This window comes from Anabas testudineus, chromosome 7, assembly GCF_900324465.2.
Source record: "Anabas testudineus chromosome 7, fAnaTes1.2, whole genome shotgun sequence".
NCBI classification, from domain to species: Eukaryota; Metazoa; Chordata; class Actinopteri; order Anabantiformes; family Anabantidae; genus Anabas; species Anabas testudineus.
Genome location: NC_046616.1, coordinates 25,011,312 through 25,032,594, shown reverse-complemented (window position 1 = coordinate 25,032,594; position 21,283 = coordinate 25,011,312). Strand labels below are relative to the sequence as shown.

The 21,283-nt window shown below is 39.2% G+C and overlaps 1 protein-coding gene across 2 annotated transcripts in view; it reads right to left on the bottom strand.

The window, feature by feature from the left end:
* Positions 1-20,502, bottom strand: part of LOC113166718 (neural cell adhesion molecule L1.1-like) — a 41,355-nt gene extending 20,853 nt beyond the window's left edge. For both annotated transcript variants that reach the window (XM_026366831.1, XM_026366833.1), the window contains exons 1-9: positions 20,428-20,502; positions 8,681-9,130; positions 7,631-7,645; positions 6,778-6,880; positions 5,891-6,060; positions 4,515-4,637; positions 3,668-3,838; positions 2,462-2,576; positions 1,203-1,387 (exon numbers count right to left, since the gene is read on the bottom strand). In XM_026366831.1, the coding sequence (XP_026222616.1) occupies positions 1,203-1,387; positions 2,462-2,576; positions 3,668-3,838; positions 4,515-4,637; positions 5,891-6,060; positions 6,778-6,880; positions 7,631-7,645; positions 8,681-8,822 (1,024 nt within the window). In that variant the 5' untranslated portion in view covers positions 8,823-9,130; positions 20,428-20,502. The remainder of the gene's footprint in view (positions 1-1,202; positions 1,388-2,461; positions 2,577-3,667; positions 3,839-4,514; positions 4,638-5,890; positions 6,061-6,777; positions 6,881-7,630; positions 7,646-8,680; positions 9,131-20,427) is intronic.
* Positions 20,503-21,283: the final 781 nt, after the last annotated feature.

The following is a 21,283-nucleotide window of genomic DNA, read 5'->3' as shown; positions in this document are numbered from 1 at the left end:
CATTGCTTCAAACATTATGCTCCCTAGCAAATTGAAGCCTTTTTTCAAATTAGCCTCACTGACAAGTAGTTTTCTTAAGGCTACTGTTACGATTCCTCTCTCTGCCCCTGTCTGTTATGTTTTGTTCTGTGTCTCACCCTCCTGCCACACCCACATATGGACTTCCTCTTCCCCCACTCTCCACACATTGGACTAATTACTGACTCATTTCACCTGGTCATCCCTCTGATTTATAAGCACCCCTCAGTCGTCAGTTGAATTGCTGGTTTGTTGTTCATTCATGCTCTCATGCTGCTCATGTTTTGTTTGCCCCGTATCATTCCGGTCAGTTTGTGTGTTTGTTTGTTTGTCAGGAACCTCTGTTTGTTTGTAAGTTTGAATTATTTGGTCTGCGTTTATGCAGTGTGCCTTAGTTGTTACTTTGTCCTGTTAATTTGGTATGTTTGTGAGTTTGTACATTGCCTGCCTTTTGCAGTGAATTTTCCATTGTTACTTTGTCTTGTTAGCCTTGTCTGTTTGTTCCCCCTGTAGCCTGCCTTCAGCAGTGATTTTTGTTTGCTACTTTTGTATTTTCTAGTCATGAGTTCGTTTGTGCCTTGTCTTGTTTTATGTTAGTGTGTTAAGTTTCTAGGTTGTATTTTTCGCCTGTGTTTCCACAGCGTTTTCTATTGTTACTTTGTATGTCAGTTTATGGTTTAGTTTGTGTCTGTCGACCGTGTTTTTGGGTCTTTAAGTTGATACTTTGTTGGTTTGTGTTGGTCCCCTGTGTCCCCTGCCCTTGATGTTAATAAACATCCTTTTTGTTCATACCTTTTTGGTCCCTGTCAGTCAGTAAAAGCTACACAGCTATTTAGTCCCATTTCCTTGAGTGGAAATTCTCTTACTCTCACTATTAAACATAGCTCTGAGTTCTACTGTTGTTTTTCAACAATTTGATTTCACCAAATGTTTAACAACACATTTCTTTCTCAAAAATGATAATTCCCCACTATCCTTCCAGTTTTTAATAATTGGATGGTTGGACAGTTCTGAACTAAATTTTTGTAGTTTCAGCAATCTTTTTAGATGTTTCTTTGCTCGATGTACACCAACAGTTTGACCCTTCTAAAGCTAGATTAACATTTTTTCCACAAACACAGAACACTTAGTAGTGTGATTAGTCTTATCCTGTTGGATGTTGTGTATCTTATCCAGCTGCCTACCTTCCACGGTGACAGTGAAAGAGTGTGTGGTGGACCCATGGCTGTTGAAGGCTCTGCACTCGTACTCCCCGTCTTCTTTCTGGGTGATGCGGTCAAAGTGAAGCCAGCGGCCATGGTTTTCCACTTGGCCACTTGTTTCATCCAGGCTGCCATCCTTCTTCTTCCATTCCACCTTTGGAGTGGGTCTGCAGAGAGGTTGATGGGAGGAATTAGATAGGGAGAAAAAAATTAAAATAGAGTTGGCACAACACAGACAATCTTTGTGTATTAAATATCATGAAAGATGATTTGTTATTGATATCACATATACAGTAAAGATACAATATATAAATCTGCACACTTAATATAAAACTGCTCTTTCCAAGAAGAATATTCTCTTTTGTACATGCTGAAGATGTAGCCTGATATCTAAATTTACCTAGAATTTCCCATGAATACAATGACTAATGACAATTGATGGACATGTGTAGTGAATCTTGATTAAATCAGGTTCACATGACAGTGGGATGCTATGGTCACAGCTCTGTACTTTATTGTTGAATCAGTTTATCTGCTTTTTTTCTGTGACACTTACTGTCATTTTGGCCAGAACTTTCTCACAAAACAAATAATGTATCAGAGGAGACATCTGGTTAAATGTTCAAGAAATGTATACAGTACATTTTAAAAATGAGGCCTGTGTATAACTGCTTTTCTTGTATTGATTATTAAAAAACCAACACCGCCAGCCTTTGATCTGTGTTGACACTTTACCACTCTGGACCAGAGAATTGCTGGAACAGCTGAACATCTGTGTTTAATCACCAAATAAAAGATTCTCTGTAGGGCCACAATAGTTTTTATAATTACTTTGAACTCAATGGCTCTAAAACTTAAAGCCTATTAAAAAAGGCTGCAGGAAGTAGTGTTATACATACAGCATTATTGAAAGTGACACTTCAAAGGGGGTGTTTTCCAGACTGTACAGTACATTATCAGTCTAAGGTTTGGAGACAAGGTTATTAAGCTTATTTTCTAATATAATAATATAATACTTTAGCAGTCACATATCACTGCTCTTGATAAAATATTTTCAGTGGGTGAAATATGACAGTGCAGAGAAGTCAGTGCATCACACAACCTGTAGAAGACATATAGAACATAAGACATATGAGTACTGTATACTTCATGTCTGCACACACACACACACACACACACACACACACACACACACACACACACACACACACACACACACACACACACACACAAATACTTACAGGCCTTTGGGGATACATTCAAGGGTGCTACTATGGCCCCTAAGTGTTGGAACTGCAGTGTGGGAGCCAGAGGGATATAGGAAGTGCGGCTTTTTTCCAAGAATGACATCATTACCTACAGAGAGAGAGAGAAAGAGAGAGAGAACGCATAGAACACAGAGAGAGCATGTTAAAATCAGTACCAAATAAACTGTAACCTAGACTGCCATGCCAAGATGCCCCTATCAAGATTGTGGTTCATGACCTCTAAAGCCACCTGGGGCGCAAAAGGGAACTAATCGCAATTTTTTCAATTGCTAACAAGCATTGGTGAGTACTGAATTACAGTTTCACACAGTCTGCATTACAAACATGTATTTCAGGTAAAATGTTAATCTCACCTCCAAAAGCCTCTCTCACCAAAAAAAAAATACACATTATATATGTCTCAAAATAAGCTCATTCTTATACAACATTGGCAACAAGTCTCACTCAGGAAGCAAACACTAACACTCTTAGTACACTGAACTACGAAATACTAACAGAAGGGAGTATTACATAAAAGACATTATAACTTCAAAGTCTTAATGTTTTTTTGTTTTTTTTAAATAACCCTAACCTTAGAGCGTAAAGTGCCTTGAGATGACTTTTGTTGTGATTTGGCACCATTTAAAGAAACTGAATTGAATTGAATTTTGTTTTTAACAGTTTTAAACAAATTATATTAGCATTTGAAAATGGTGCTGTAGAAGTATATTGTTTTGCAGGGAATTGTCTCTGACTGAGAAATGAGTTCATAAATTTTGGTAACTATGGTGATGAGCGCATTTAGTTTGAAAGCCATAAAAAGTGATTCACAGTTTGCTGTGTGAAGAGTTTTGACAATGTGACTTCACTTTTAACCAATGCTTGTTAAACTGTAAAAACTGTAATGAGTGTATAAAATTGTGACAGATTCCAAAATTTTGCCAGTGTGACCCTTAGGGGGCTCCATTCTGGAGAGCTTTGGCAATTTCACAACAGCAAATGAGATAGAGGGGAGAGGATGAAATGGAAGAAACTGTGTCTGTCAGTGAGAATCTATGACAAGAAGCTCTGTACTGGAGAGCTTTGGTTGTTTTATTTTTCTGCCTGTTAGTCTGTTACCTGCCAGATCTTTTGTAATGATTTCTCAGGGTTTTGTGTGTTAACCCTTCAATGAACCTGTCTGTGTATGTGTGTACTTACTGGGCATGACTTTGAGGGCAACAACAGTGTCAGGGAGAATTGTTCTGGCTTCTGAATACTGGGCATTGCAGATGTAGTCTTCTTTGCTGTCGCTCTTTAGAAGATTAGCAAAGTACAGCTTCCCATCCAGGCCAACCATGACTCTGTCACTTTGCTTTATGTGCACCATCTCTGAGGCAAATGAGACACAGCAGGGAAAGTTAAGGCACAATGTAAGCAAGAGGGGAAAAGACATTGAAAAGGTTTGTGCAAAAGAAAAAAGGAAATGCTCTTTTCTTGTTTATGCAATGTGCATAAATGATGATGAAACAGATGGCAAGACAGAAAAAAGACAAAAGGGAGGACAAGCAAGTTAAAAATCAAGATAAATATCTAGAGTCTAGAAACATCATTTGATTGTTTGAATGAAAATGCTTTGTCCTCTCTGTCTCCCTCTCTGTACATTTCTGCTGGTATCCCCGGCCTTGGACCTGGATATCTTCAGAGTGGAGTTACTGGCCCTACTGACCTGCCCAATGTTTTTTCTGCCTTTTGTTGTTTTTTTGTTGCTTGTTCTTTTCTCTCCTCTTTCCATTCACCCCAACCGGTTGAGGCAGATGGCCGCCCACCCTAAGCCTGATTCTGCTTGAGGTTGGGAATGTTGGGTTTTCTATATTATTCTGTATACAATTATACTTTATGAGGTCTTAAATGTTACACTATAAAGTGCCTTGAGATGACTTCTGTTGTGATTTGGCACTGTACAAATAAAATTAATTTGAGAGACAAACACATTGGACAACTTCCAGAACCATAATATCTGTCTAGCTGTCAAATAAACTGGATACAAGGTGCAAGACAGACTCACTTTTGTCCATCCAGTGGATGTTTGGAGGAGTGGAGCTTTGTGGAGGATTACAGGACAGGACAATGCTTTCCCCCTCATATGCACTCTTATTTATTTTCTTTTGTTTTAGAAGAACAGGTTGAGCTGGAACACAGAGCAACACAAAATTAGTTAAATGCTTTCTCATACATCAACAGCCTCAGAGCATGTTTCATACTGCATCATACAACATTCCTGGTTTTATTCTGTCTTGAACTTCATGTCAATCAAGTCAAAAAGTATGAAGACACACTCTCCCCCTGCACTTGAAACACACTCTATGGTGCATTTACGTTGAGTCAGAACTTAATTCTTCCTTCACACCTTTTCTTATTTCAGTGAGTGTACTTTCTGTGTGCAGAGGTTGTTTTCATCCTGTAAACTGTGTCCACTATTATTGTTAGGGATAATAATAACAACATTTAAATAACTATTAATCAGGTGGGAATTAAGCAAGATATAAAAGCTAGTGATGATCTCTGATCTCTGTGTGTTTGCCTGTAGTAACAAATATTGCAATTGCGCTACTGCAATACCTGAATACAAGGAATCAATCAGCATTATCGGATCTTATCATACTTTTTTTGTTTGCCAAAAACAAAGATGAGAAGAGTGTGTTTTCATCCCTTTGGCTTCCTCACCAGCTTCATATTGACCGCAAGAGATGTGTTAATTTTCTTATATTTAAAACAGGAGACAGTATATTGTGCATTGTGAGAAGGTAGTGTGCATGTTTTTTTATTTCACTGTGAAAGATTTTAATAGCACTATGTAGTGAATAGATTTACACACTCAGCATTTAGACACCACTACAAAATACTGAACCCTTCATATGGTACACTAAATATTGGATAAAGCCTTTTTCAAAGTGATGCAGTCAGAGGACATTTTCTAGAAGCTTCTTACTAAATCAAACTGAAACTCTAAGTGATGTGTCTCCCTAGTGGATATGATGCTAATGCTGATACTGATAGTACACCACTGACCCTAACTTTTCCTTTTGGTGCTCTGCTGAATGTATTTCGGAGGTTGAGCACAGTCAGGGGAATCACTCACTTCCCAGCTTTGCTAAGCAGTTCTTGGCAAACCTGTGCACCCTCCTAGTTGAGTGATGTCACTCTGTCGTCTCCAGGAAATGGTTTCCATAGTAACATAAGATGAGAAAGCTGAGGTGGCCTCACTGAGTGACTGAAATGTCTATATGTATGTGTGTTAGATATGTGTCTTGCTATATCAATCATAACATTTAATTAATGTGACATTTATGAATCAGCATGTGTGAGGTTCAGGTCAGCTGTAGCATATCTAAATAGTATTTTTATATTTGTGGTTGCCATTTTTGTGTATTTGTGACTCACACTCAACAGTGACTTTTACAGTTTGTGTCATGGCGGTTCCCAGAGGGTTGGAAGCATAGCAACGATAGATGCCATGGTACAGCTCGAGGGACTGCTCATCTTTAACTCGTAACGTCCCTGATCCTTTACGCTCTGAGAAGAACCCTTCCCCATCCTTAACCCAGCGGAAACTAGAGAGGTGAAGAGAAAGACTTTTTCACATCAACAGCAATTTAAAGTGCATATTGCAAATTATAAATTATATTCAAAATGTAAGATTACTTGGAAATTAGGATTTGAAAAGGAAGACAAGCACAGAAATTTAGAAGAAAATGTATTGAGTCTGAGCAGACTCACTTTTTTCAACAAAAACACAATTTCAAATAAAAATTGAAGTTGTTCTGGATTTTTCTTACTGCCATGAACTCAAAAGACCAAAACCAATCTGTTTTAGTGTCTGGTTCTACTGAAATCATTAAGTACTCCAAAAAGTATTTCAGACTATATTTGTGAGTCATATTTAAACATTTATGCCTTCTTCGGTTACTGATATTAACAAATATATAGAGTATTACTTATGTCTATAATAATATAAAATACATTTTTATTTGGGAAAAAGAGAAGTACAAAGGAGAAGAGTACAAAAGAGAAGAGTGAGCAGTCAGGCAGGAGAGGAAGGGCAGGAAAAACAAATAAAATGAAAATGCATGAGGAGACATGATTATATGTTTTATGTGATTTCATTGTCCTTCTATTGCCAGGGAAACAGAAAGACAGGGAGGAAGTGGACAAACAGCACGACACATGCAGTAAATAACCTACTGTATGTCTGTGTCTTGTTACATATCACACACATATAGGCACACACTGCTGGGTAAATCTCACACAAGTGTAGTTGATGTACATACCTGGGTGTTGGGTTACCAGAGGCCTCACAGGGCAGGTTAAGGTCCTCTCTAGAAAAGACTGTGTGTGATGTCGGCATCTCTGTGAGTACTGGAGGCTGTGACACTGAACACACATAGACATTAAGAAACTCTGCAAACAACTATACAAGTACAAATATACTTCACCATACACTACATCCCTATCATTATTGTACAAAGAGAGTAATAATAGGTGTAGATGACATTGCTAAGTTTCTCTATCAGTTAAAATCTGCCGGCCTTATTAAGGCTGTAATATCATATTTAATGAATACAGTCAAACCTGCAGAATGATTAGCATATAATGTTCAGTAACCACATCCTGGTCTTAGTACCTGCTGATGGACTTAAAAGTGAATAAACCTGAAGCAAATAATCTAGTCAGTAAGATAGACACAGACCCCTACACAGAGAAGTGCAATTGACTTCTTATGATCCTTCTGTTTTCAGGTGTCAACCTCGAGATTTGACTTTTTGGGAAATATGTTTACTTGTTTTTTTTCTTTGAGAGAAGATAAAATCAATGCCAAATTATTAAATATGAAGGTACTGTGAGGATAGAGAGGGAAACAGTTCTATCTGGTAAAACCTGATGGAACTTATTACTGCATTAACATAGATTAAAACAGTACATAACAGTACATAAAATGAACATTTGAACTGCCAGTAGATGGATTTTGTTTCCTGGTGCTGGTTTAGCTGTTCCCAGGCTGTTTAAAATACTGCACTAGAGGTTTCTTGACAATAAGAATTATCCCACATGCTCACAGACACACTCATATAATTCTTATATAATGACATCTAATAATATCAGAACGTGAGGAAAGTCACTTACTGTTATGTACTTTATCTGTTTGTCCACAGAAAAGCAGTGAAAGGAAAGCAGAAAGTCACATATATAATATGCTGCTGACTCACACATAATTGCAGATTTTATAACAACATTTTTAGAGCAGGAGCATATTTATTCATTTGCTTCATTATGAATGATGTTGACATTATATTGACTCTTTTGAAGGATTTATCTTCTCTTTGGTTTTGTGTCTCAGACACAATGGCGTCTAAGATCAGATTACATCTTTCCTTTCTCTATCGTTTTTCTCCTTTGTGTCTCCTTCTCAGCTTTACCCACTGCTTCATCTATCTCTCTTTAGCATGCCCTATCTCTGTCCTAACGTCTCATTCTACCCCATCTTTTTCCCTCCCCTTCTCCCAGCTACACCCAGAGGAGAAGGTTTGTTGGAGGTCAAACTGCGTTAAGTTGGTCTTTGTTTGGGACCATTGTGGCTATGGCTATACATGTTAGAATCTCCCAGGAAAAACCCTTGGTAGTAGTTTTTTTATTAAACATAATCAGCCTGCTGTTCTCCTCGTTCCACTCGCCCCAACTGGGTGAGATGACTGCCCACTATGCCTGGTTCTGCTGAAGGTTCCTTCTTTTAAGGCTTTTCCTCTCTACTGTCGCCTAGTGCTTGCTCAAGTGCCTTGAGATCGCTTCTGTTGTGATTTGTTGCTAAACAAATCAAATCGTTGCAATAATTCCATCTAGGGACTAAGGATTAAATTCCTGTTATAGCTTGTGACAGTCATTCCATAGTTAGAGCTATCCACCAAGGATAGCTGGTTAGGAAATCCTGTTCCAGAATTTAGAATTCCTATTTAGCTATTTCAGGTGACTGAAAAGTAGGACTTAACTGCTCTGTTTTATTCATTTTCAACAACACAGTATTTTGATTTCGCTATTACCATATTATTTAAACTATATTAACATTAATATAGTTTAAAGAACACTGTGAAATAAAAAGCACTTGATCTAACTTTGGGAGGGCTATGCAATTATATTTCCATAGAGAGGTGTTTAGAGTTGAGGTGGAGGAGTACTCACAGTCTTTGGGGATGTGGATCGCTCCCTGAGCAAATGGAGGCGTGTAGGAGAGGAAGTGGAGAGGGAGGAGGAGGAGCAGAAGGGAAAGGCCGGGGGAGCACAGCCCTCTATAGCCCATAAACCGACGCTGTGATACATACATCTCTTAATGTCCCATCAAAAGTGACGCAAGACGCCCACACACTCATCAACACATGAAACACACACACCAGCTTATGTGCCCAACCAGACACACACTCCAGGGACCTCCTAGACCCTCTGGAGAGTGAAGACAAGTAAACAGCAGTGTGCCGCTAGTTGCTGAGTATGTGTTGCGTTCACAGTCCAAAGTGAACTGAATGAGTATCTCTGCCTCTGTCTGTCAGGTCCACAATCACTTTCCCACTGCTGCCGAGGAGAAGGAAATATGAAAAAGAAGAAGTGGGTGAGAGAAGAGAGGTATGACTGCCCCTGAGAACAAAGGAGGGATAAGGGGGGAGGAAGGGAGGGCACACAGGACAAGGAGACAGAAGAAACAAAAACAAAGAGATAATTAATTTCACCAAACATAAGAGACCACAGAATAAGACAAATATTATTATATTCCAATGAGGAAGTTTTACTTAATTTTGCTCTACAAATTGAATTGACTTGTGTGTGTGTGTCAAAAAAAGGGGTTATGTCATTCTGATAAAGACAAGATGAGATCAAAACAGGAAACATCTTCTCTGCTAATTATATTACAAAGATCAATTGTGTGTGTGTGTGTGTGTGTGTGTGTGTGTTTCTGCCACATTAGCTGCATTTCCATTCATCTAAAGATCTTCTCTTTTGTCCCTGCTTAGTGACTGAGCACTGACCCATGACAGCAGGAGTGTTGGGGGGTGAAAGCAGACACAGATGGATCCCTCTTTCTGGCCTTTGTTCCCTTATATTACCATGCAGGCCAAAACCTCACAACAAAGTTTGGTAATTTTCTTGTTTTTACTTGAAGTGAGGGATTACACATTATATATATAACTCACAGTCACTCTAAAAATAACTGACTGAAGACTAAAGATCCTTGAAATCAAACAGTGGCTCCATTCATGGGAATACTTGCATAAACCTAAACTAGAGATAAAATAAATTTAAAGCATCAGAGGATAACCAAAGTTATTAGCTTGTCAATTACCTCAGTAACAATGTTTTCTATTATGTTAATAGAAAATTCGCAGTACAATTTGTAAAAATCTAATTTCTACGAAACAGGTTTTGTCTAAGAACAACTACATTTAGGTCCCAACTGTTAACAATAAGACAAAGACAACATTTCAAATGGGTCAGACACTGGAGTAATTGACATAAGAGCACTAAACAACAGAGAAAATAGAGCAGAGGAGGCGTCATAACTTCTCAGCCTTTGAGTGTAATGACAGCTGGCTAATGCAGACCCCCTCCTATATTCAATAATTACACAACCTGTCCCCAGCACACATCTCCCTCTGTCTCTCGCACACACTGACACACACACACACACACACACACACACACACACACACACACACACACACACACACACACACACACACACACACACACACATACACACATACACACCATCTACACTGTTTAATTTTTTTATTTATCACATATACTGTCTTACCACAACCCTAACCATCACAACTAACTGCCTCAGACTAAACCATACCCTAACCAAAATCTAATTTTAAGTCTAACCCTAAAACCTACTCTTAACCCCGAAATTGCTCTTTAAACACCCTTCTCATTGTGAGGAACGGCTAAAATGTCCTCCCTCCAATGGTTAAAAATTCATGCTGGTTCAAACAAACACAGCCCTTAAGGCTGCTGTTACCCCTGCCAGACTTATTTATAAAATAAATGATTCTAACAACAGGACATAAGGGGTGTGTATTTGTGTGTTAATAGTAAAAAAGACGAAGGGCAGACAGAAAATTTGACGTTCATGAAATAAATGATGATGTCAATATCCTAGAATGTTCCAGTCTGGTGGCAGTATCAGTAATTCCAGTTTGAAGTAGAAGAATACTTCCTTTATATTAATAATTCATGGAACTGCAATGCTAAGTGAAGGATGGGGGAGAGACGGGGGAGCGCCTTTAGATTAATGGATTAATTTAAAGACGTAAGTCTGTCTGTGTACAAAGTTCACTCTTCACCATCCCTTACATCATTCTGGGAGCTTGATGCATTATGGCCACTTAAATAAAATCAGACAACGAAGAGAGAGAGGTGGGAAGTCCATTTAGGATCTAAAGATGAGTGCTGAACAGGAAGAACTGTTTGGTCCTGTTAGTGCTGCAAGCTTGAACATGTAGCAAATCTAGAGTCTACAAAAACAACAATAACACATGATAATAAACAAACCTATTTGTGGCTGTGTTTTTTTTCTGTTCTGTAATGGTTAACATTAGGCATACTGTGCAAATTTCCTTTCTACCCGAACACCCCAGAACCTGGGGGCATAGATAGCAGAGGCAGGTGGACCAGTCTGTCCACTGGGAGGCCTGGGGGGAGGTGTGGAATGAGGGGCGCCTTGGCAGGTGCTGATGGGATGGTCTACAGGGAGGCCTGACATAGGAGGAGACCAAGATCGCTGAATAAAAGCCAGGGAGGGGGGTGCAGATGGATGGATAGTGTGTGGTCGAGTGAGGAAATGTCATTGAAAGATTCCGATCTGCAGGGAAGAATTAGGGAAGTGTGGATGAAGAGACTAAGCAAAGGGAAAAACGGGAGCGGGGGCAGAAGAGGACACTTCTGAATGCATACACATAACCTAGGACATACTTCTTGTATGTCCTAGTAGTTCCAGTTTATCCGTCCCTGTTGGCAGTGTAACCTAAATTCACATTAATTCATTATTCATTAAAAAACTCACATTTGTTGTGCATATGTCTGTGTGTGTGAGTGTGTGAGAGAGAGATAGTCCGGAGATCACACTGCTGATGTCTTCACATCAGGCCTCATGAATATGTAATAGAACTGTCATTTTAAAAAGGCACCACTGAATTAAACAAGTGTGACTGTGTGTATGCAACTGTGTCTCCTAAAAGAGTGTATTTAGATTATCATCATAAATTATTTTACACTATTAATTATTCAAAGTTATTTTAACACTATTATTAACATACATTGAGTCCACTTACAACATATTTCATTAGGTTCTATATTCCAGCATCAATTTAAACTAACATTTAATTACACACTGGGTTTTGCACCACTTTCTGCAAGTAGAATAGGCTATAGACTTCCTCTTCCTTGTAGCTGAAAGGGTTACAGCTTACGCCACCTAACTGCACCTGGTTTGAGTCCAGCTGGGGACATGTGCACGTCATACACCCCTTTCTTCTGCCATGTTTCTTGTCTGCATCCTCACTAATCCTATTAAATAATCGTAAAATGCTCTCCAAAATACTTATATAAACAACTTCTCTTAAAATTAAATCTAGCTTTTCTACCTAACTGATACTCAAAGTGCTTTTACACTGCTTCTCATTCACCTATTCGCACACATAAACTCACGCATGGCAGAGCTGCCATGAAGCTAACCTGACTCAACAAGGGCAACTTAGGGTTCATTATCTTGCCCAAAAACACTTCGACATGTGACAGGAGGAGCTGGGAGTTGAGCCATTGATACGATGATTGGTAGACAACTACTCTATCTCCTGAGCCACAGCTGCCCAAGTGTCCCTCTTGGAAAATGACTCTTAAACTTATGATAAAGTTTTTTTTTTGTGGCGAAAAAAACATTAGAATATGTTATTTTACAATTCCTGCATCAATTTTGTTGTTTTTAAACCTGGTTGCCCAATCCAAGTGGATGTAACCCTGCAACAGTCAACTGTCCTTTGTCAACTACACATTTGCTTTTTTCTACTTTATGACACAAAAGTCACCCCTCTGATGTTATGATCAGCTTGTTCCTTATTTTCAGTAAGTGATTTCATGATTTCAACATGATGGACGCAAATAAGCGGTGTATGCACACACACACACACACACACACACACACACACACACACACACACACACACACACACACACACAGATGCCCGGAGCCACATGCTTGTGTTAAACTGCCTTTGTGTCCATGTCTAAGTAGACTGAAATGAGATGAGAGGAAATGAATAACTCAATAAACACAAAGAGGTTTCTGACCCCACAACAATCCACATCCACTGACAGGCCTCCAACCACCCGCTTTCATCTCCTGCCTGTTTGTGCCCAGTTTCCTACAATTTTGTTTTGTCTGTGCAGTTTCTCTTTCTGTCCCAACACCAGTATTTCGTCTGTCAAACTGACAGATGAAATGGTGTGATTCCAGAGACGACAATGTTGGTTTGAGCTAGTCACCATTATGGCAGATTGAAGCTACCAGAAGGACTGTAAGGAGATTTTGTACATACATTCATGTTCCCTGCTGACTTTTTCTTTAATGCCACCATAATGTTCACATCTGTAGCCTTGAGTGAAATGTCAAATTGTTGAACTGATTCATGCAAATTTTGGTCAAGACATTTATGAACCCTGGAGGATGAATTATCTTTTTCGAAAGCAGGTCAAAATGAATTTTTCTGATACATAATTATACATAATCTAACACCTGCAGAGATGCTGTTGTTGTTAACACCTCTACTATAATGTCATCAGCTAGTACAGGATAAGGATAATAATAATAATTGATACTTTATTAATCCCCTTGGGTAAATTCTTTGTACACAGGCTGCCCCATTGAGGCGTCAAGGGTTTGGGGTTTAGTATCTTGTCTAGGGACATTTCAACATGTGGCCAGGAATCGGGGAGGAACCAGAAATCAAACCACCAACCCTGGGGTTGGCAGACAGCTGCCCTATCTAGTGAGCCATGGTCACCCAATGACAAACATCATCTCTGCCAAACATATGCATGTTAGCATTGATCATAATAGCATGTCACTGCATAACCTTAAAGCACTGTGGTGACAAAAACTGTTCAGAACAGTGTTCAGTAGCATGTATTTTCAATTTGTGCTTAAAAATCTCAAACACAAGAAATCTGAAAAAGAAACCTTTCACACTTGGTGGAAATGGAAAAGTTGGTGTGTGGACGAAAAACAAAATGTGAGAAAGTACAATGGAAAGTTTGTACATAAATAGTACAAGGTAAAAGTATAATAATAAAGTATAATAGCATGAGAACCATTAAGTCTGTGTGTACCTTTCTCCTGATGTTTATCTACAACTGCAATTGCTGTATAAATGTTTTTGTGTAGGGAATATAGTTGCAAATGTATTATATTTTCTATAGAAAGTATAATGGCAGTATGCTGAGGCAAAAAATATCTTTAACCAAATATTTATAAAAAAGAAACCAAACCATGACCTTTCTCTACCTTTAAACAAAGTGTTTTTGTTGCCTAAACCTAACACAAACAGTTTAAACAGCTGAAATCCAGCTGATCTTATTTATATATTTTTTGGAATAAAATATTCAAATTTGTGGTGTGACACTGTTAATTCACCTCTGGATTGCCAGTACCCTCCTCCAACTGCACACACTGGTGACATACACCTTTGCAGACACAAAGCTAGGATCAAGTTCATGTTTTATTTTCCTCTCTCCACATGTCAAAACGAAGCTGCTGCATAGGCGTACATAAATCAGTCATTAGTGAAGGTATGTTCCTGGACAAACAACAGCTCGAATGCTGGTTGGCTTCCTAGACCAGCTGGGGTCTATTTAAATTTAGCTGAAGGGTGAATGGCACCAGCTGTGAAAGACCACAGTGTAAAACAGTGCTAAGGGCGGTATATATACAAGTCCAATGGCCAGACATCTATCACTGTCATCACTAAACACTGAGAAGAATCCAAGATACACTAAATTCACTGTCAGAGAATATGAGGAATAGTGAAAATAAGAATCATGAAACAGGTTGTGTTAGAGAGGGACATTTTAGGATCATACAGTCCTCTGCAACTGATTAATGCAATTTAATAATAGTAAAACATGAGATGAGAACATGAAATCATGTCTTCATTATAAGTGTAGACACAAACCTACTATAATGCAGACTAAAGTGTATGAACCAGTAAGACCATACAGTTTATTAAAATGTCAATCAATAATTGAGGGGCACGCATTAAAGGCCTATTAAAATGCTGACCATTAACATATACAAGATGGACTCTTGTTTTTTTCTCTCTCTTCTTTCATTTACTGACTTATCAAAACACAAGCACACACACACCGATGGCAGAGCTACCATGCAGCTGACCTGACTCATCAGGGGGCAACTTGGGGTTCAGTATCTTGCCCAAGGACACTTCGACATGTGACAGGAGGAGAAGGGAATCGAACCACCAATCCTATGATTGATAGACAACTGCAACAGCCACCCCAAGATTAGATTAGTACATTACGCCACATGAAGTAGAGTGGTTCCACTGAATTGTTTTCAACACTGACCCACACACAAACAGTATTACTATCCAGCCACCAACACACACCCTCTGTGGTGCAGACTACTTACACCCACCCACATACATCCTCCACAACCCAGTGGCTTGTCTGGCTTGCCTCCACAGACTTTTTCAACACAGCTGCTGAAAATCCACAGAGAGCAGAGACTCCCAGCAGCTTCCCCAGCTGCTCACATCACATCTAATTCCTACTGTTAAGCAAAAGAAGGTTCCCTCTACTTTGATTTTTCATTCTCTCCTCATTCTCCTGATCTTCAAAGTGTGAGGGCAAATGTCTACACCAGTTTGACAACATATAAGTAAACACAGAAATTGGTTAGAAATGCTTCACTTCACTTACTGGCAATGAGCTAATGATTCAGCTAGTTAAACATATTTCTCTGTTGTAGTTTCCAGTCTTGCAATCTATTTGTGTTTGTGTCTTTTGTTTTTGCAGTGTTTCTGTATGTAGTTTGGTGTTTTGCTTTCTCTTCCTTTTTGAATATTGTTATTTTCACTTTGATGTGTGTTTCTGGATTTGATTGTGTCTTCTCACTTATTTTCTCAGTGTTGCATATGAGTTGTCACAGCTATGCAGCTGTTTCTCTAAGTGCTTTTGTTTCCTGTACTATGTTGCAGCAAAATGACAAAGACATTGAAACACACACTTTCAAATCAACGTCTGCCAGCTGGAATTTCTGCCCTGTCCGAAAAGCCTGTTTAGTAGTTACACCACTCCCAGGTGGGAGATCACATATATTCATCTCCACTCATTTCAGAGAGCTACTTAAAAAGAACAAAATCTTATTTCATCCTTTTGCAGCTTCTCTACAGCATCTCTACTGTTCCCCCTCAGAGTACAGGAAGGAAGATTTAGGATATATAGGATATTTGATGCGTATCCCATTATTTCATCAGCTGGTGAAAATGTCAATTTGCATTGTATCTAAGTGTAAAGCCAATCTTATTCGCCCATTCCCTTCCGCCGTTCCCCCATCACCATGGTAACCCCCTGACTCCAGCAGTAGGCAGCAATATTTTTCCAACCATCCCCCACACTGCCCCTCCTTCTTTCCTTCCATCCCCCAATCCGTCCCTCCACACCTCTCCCTCTCTTTCTCTCCATTGCCACTCCCTGCATCTCCTCAATTCACCTCACCCACTCTCTTTGTCACACACACACACACACACACACACACACACACACACACACACACACACACACACACACACACACACACAAACACACGTGTGCAAACACAAACACACAGAAATGTACACCCACAGTTTCTCTTGTTTTTGTCTCAGTTCCTACCTGCCTCTCCTATGTTCAAAATGACTAGTGGTCATGTTTCTTTTTGGAAAACAATTCCTTGTATTTTCCCATTTGTACAGTTTCTTAAAGCACAGAAAACTCATCAACATTGTAGAAATACAAGGCCATGAATGTGCAGCTTTAAGAGAAGTTTTGTTAAAAAGATATATTTTTTTATGTTAATGTATCTTTTCATACCTGAAGTGAATCTCTGATGTCATGTGTATTTCATTCATTATCTTTTATAGTTTTATAGTTATATATTTGGTCTATAAAGCACAAGTAATATTCAAGAAAAGCTTAGATTCCAAGATGATGACATTAGATTGCTTTTATTTGTCTCTGCAGGATTCAGAAACCATATATATTTATATAAGACAAGACATGACAAATCCTCATGTTTGAGAAGATGGTACCAGTAGTTGTTTAGAATTGTGTGTGTGTTATTATTTTATTTAGATTAAAATGTCTTAATTAAATAATAATTAAAGGTTCACTAAATGTATACCTTGCTCACACATGATCATGATCATATTCACTGCAGATGAAACATGACAGAGCCATTTCAGAAAGATATGGATGGAAATCAACACATAAGTCAGCTGACTGAGGATACTATTGGTCAGATATTTAGTCGATAAAGTGTCCTCTGTATTTGTGGTTTACAGCATGAATGGACTTTTGTCATGGCTTGACTACATGGGCCTGAAAAACTGAGAAATTATATATGTGTGTGCTTGTGTGTCTGTATGTGTGTGTGTGTGTGTGTGTGTGTGTGTGTGTGTGCAGACGTGTTCATTGTACACGTCAATGCAACTGAAGTTCGATTAGCTAAGTCTGATAAAATTAAGGCCCCAAACACACAGAGGGACTGTAAAAACCCTCCTACAATTCCTAATCCAAGCTAATGGACCCCTGCCCTCCCCCAACCCAACACAGGAAGACAAGGGTTGAAGGAGAAGGAAGACACAGAAGGAGAAGGAAGGGAAGACATAAAAAGACACGCTGAAAGAAAGACGAGAGAAAGAGGGGAAAACAGAGTTATGGGCGGTACTCAAATTTCTCAACACAAAGGCTTCATTGTGTGTAAGAGAAATGGAAAGACAAGGGAGGTAGAAATAGTAAGAAATGTCAAATGAGAGGAAAGCTGGATCAGAGAGAAGGTGGCAGGGGCATGAGAGAGCTAGTTAAAGATGGAAGACAAAAAGCACAATGAGAACTACAGAAGCAACAAGGAGCAGAGATGGACAGGGGAAATGAGAAACTGCAAAAATAAGACTAATCTCATTTTCTGGGCTGAGACCTACTTCAGACTTTTTAGTTTCCAGACTGCATCCTCAGCCTTTTTCTTGATGTATTTATTGACATTCAGGTCAAAATAAATTGGTGTTGTCCTTTCAGTCAACTCATCCATGCATTTTCTTAACCGCTTGTCCACTGAAGGGTCACAGGAGTGCTAGAGGCCCTGTGTCTGTGGACATGGGAGGAAGCCAGAGTACCCGGAGAGAACCCACGCAGGTACAGGGAGAACATGCAAACTCCACACATGGATTCGAACCAGGATCGTTCTTTCTGGGAGATGACAGTGCTAACCATTACCGCCCTTCAGTCTACACACTATCAGGCAAATCTAGATCATACCAGAAGGTCAGACAGTGTGGCTGCAATTTATAAAGTAGAGTGTGGTATTTAACCTGCGGAACAGAAAGCAAGAGTCTGACAAAGATTGAAACTGAGAACATGTCTAGCCTGTTACCTGCATGTTTTTTATTGTGTGACTGCAAAATCTCTTATATCAGTTTGCAAAGAATGATGTTTTTGAATACTACATGTCAAATGTAAAAACAAATGGACTAAGACGGCCTGGTGGCTCAGTGGGTAGATCATCTGCTTTGAATGCAGAAGGTTCGGGGTTCAAACTTGAGCGAGACACTCCACGCTAGCTCCCCGGGCGCTGTATGTAGCTGCCCACTGCTCCCCCCAGGGGGATGGGTTAAATGCAGAGGACCAATTTCGTCTGTAACATGTAAATGTGACAAATGACAAATAAAAGCGTTTCTTCTTCTTCTTTTTCTTAAGATTTCACTGCACTCAGTCAACACCAAAACATAATAGGTGAGATTTAAAGTAAAAGGCAGTAATATGTTCCGGGAATTGTAGGAATTAAATACTGGGATTAAAGTGCTGATAGCATTTATTCTCTCCAAGGATAAGTCAAAGTGTGGATTAGAAACATAACCATGGCAGAAAGCAAAATCCCTGAAGACATTAAACCTGACAGAGGTGACATTATGCTATCATGTCTGGAAAGTCAGCTTCTGAAATTCATTACATTCTCTAATTTTTTATCGGTTTTTATCAAAAGGCCTGGATGTGTTTAAGCAGGATAAGTGGGTCATCCACTAATCACATGGATGCTATTTGGATCACTTGCTCCTCCTGTCCTGTGTTGTCATTAGGTCACTAGGCAAAAGACATAGAGCAATGCTAGATGATCTGCACTAACATATCACTTTCCTACCTAAATGGCAATGATTACAACATAAAGTTTATAAGAAACACTCACAGATGGGTTAATGCCATTGAATCATTTAATGTTTACCAGTCATTGCGTTTACATGGTTTACAGGTTACTTCCGGTAAAGGGAGTTTTTTCTCTTTACTGTCTCCTAGTGCTTGTTCAAGTGGGGTTTTGGGCTTTCTATATAGTTCTGTATACAGTTATATTTTATAAGGTCTAAAACCTTACACTGTAAAGTGCCTTCAGGTGACTTTTGTTGTAATTTGGCACTATACAAATAAAATGTAATTAGAAAAACTTAATAAACTAAATTATTTTAAAAAGTAGTTAATTAACCATTGTTATCATTGGAAACTGCATCTCCCTCTTCCAGTTTGTTTGAGGGCTACAGTACAAAAGAACTGCTTAAAAATCCCACCAGATAGTTACTTTGACTTAACTACTGCAAAAATGAAAGGAGTGAAGAAAGAAAATTGGGCAAAAAAGTTGTTTTGGAACTTTTCACTCCTGTCTTTGATAAAGTTAGAGACAATCCTACAACGCAAACAACAGAAATGGAGATAAATGTTTGTGTTGCTTAAATGATGTTGCTATGAGTGAAAAGAGGAATTCCAGAGTAAACAGGCAAATTAAGCCTGGTGGAAATGGAATGGTGGATCTATCTATCTATCTATCTATCTATCTATCTATCTATCTATCTATCTATCTATCTATCTATCTATCTATCTATCTATCTATAAATGGCATAACTCTAATACTGTTTTCAAAATTGAGAACTGAGTAAACACTCACATGACAAAGTCTGTCTGAGAGTTTTAGCATTAAAGGTTGCAAACAAACTATTAATGCATAATTAAATACTATAATGTTGTATAGTGCAGTATTTCATTCAATAATAATCAAAAGACCTCTGCTACAATGACATATCACATATGTAAAAGCTGAATCAAGTCAGACACTCCCTGCACTGAACCTGAGCACCTGAAACACCATCGATGACACAATGAATGGCGCCGTGATGCATTTCCAAGTCAAAATGTGCAGCCAGTGAAAGCAGACACAAGAGGAAGTAAGTAACCCCCAAGACCTACACCCCCAACCCTACACACACATACAGTAACATATGTTCTTACTTTTGTCTTTGTGAGGATAATTTTTTCCTAATCTGAACTCTTCAGCTAACCTCTCCCTCTCTCTCTCTCTCGATCACACACACACATACACACACACACACACAGACACACAATGATGGTTCAGTGCACACCCAGTTAAGCCTGCTCAGTTGTTCATACCAGCCATCATATTATGTAAGACATCTTCACCACATCTTGCTTACAGCCTACTACCAAACACAGGCACACGCACACACACACACACACAAACACAAACACACACGCATGCACGCGCACGCACTTTGATGTAGACACACACTCTGATACATGCAGGGATACTATTGTTGTCATCTTACCTCTATAGGTGTTATGTCTTTCTGTCTGTCTCATCTATTTTCTCCTTTGCTCGCTGATCTCTTCCTTCTTCTCTGTCTCTTTATCTATTCTTTTCTCTCCACTCAGCTTTCCCTTCTCTCGTTTCTATTTTGCAGTGATGCTGCAGTGGTACATAAAACACACCCATCTCAGCTCTGCCTGTCCTTCTCCCTCATTCCCCTCCCCGCTCCTCTCTGATTGGCTGCTTCACAGAGATGACATCAGTCCCTCTCTTTCCTCTCAGTATTCCCCTGGTACCTCGTGCCCCGCCCTTCTTTACCACCACGCTACCCCCTCCTTCATTATTTTTATCTCTCTCCATTAATCTCTATCTACTCTGTGTTCTGTTTTTATGAAGTTGCTATTTATAAAATCGAACTGCATTTTTGTTCTTACAATGAATTATCTCTTCTGTAACTCACTTTGATGGTTAGTATTGGATACTAACCAGTATCCAGTGGATGCTGTTCCTGCTTAGTCCCTCTTCCGCCTCTTCCTCTTCTTACACTCTGTCACTAAAATGGAAATTCTGTCTTATTCTCTTGTACCCAGACTATAAAGGCCAGTGACAGCATTATTCGGTAACAGCCAAAACACCCACGCTTGTCCTCTGTGTCAGCAAAAGAGAGAGAGACAGAGACAGACAGTGAGAGAGACACAGAGAGAGACACAGAGAGAGAGAGAGAGAGAAATGTAGAAAAAATGTGTGAGAGAGGACAGATGGACAGTGAGAGTGTCTATGTTTCAGGGTTTGTCTTTGGCTGGAATGTACATACGGTTGGAAAACTGCAACAATGATCGTGTGTGTCTGTGTGTTTTGCCAATTTCCTTCTTTAT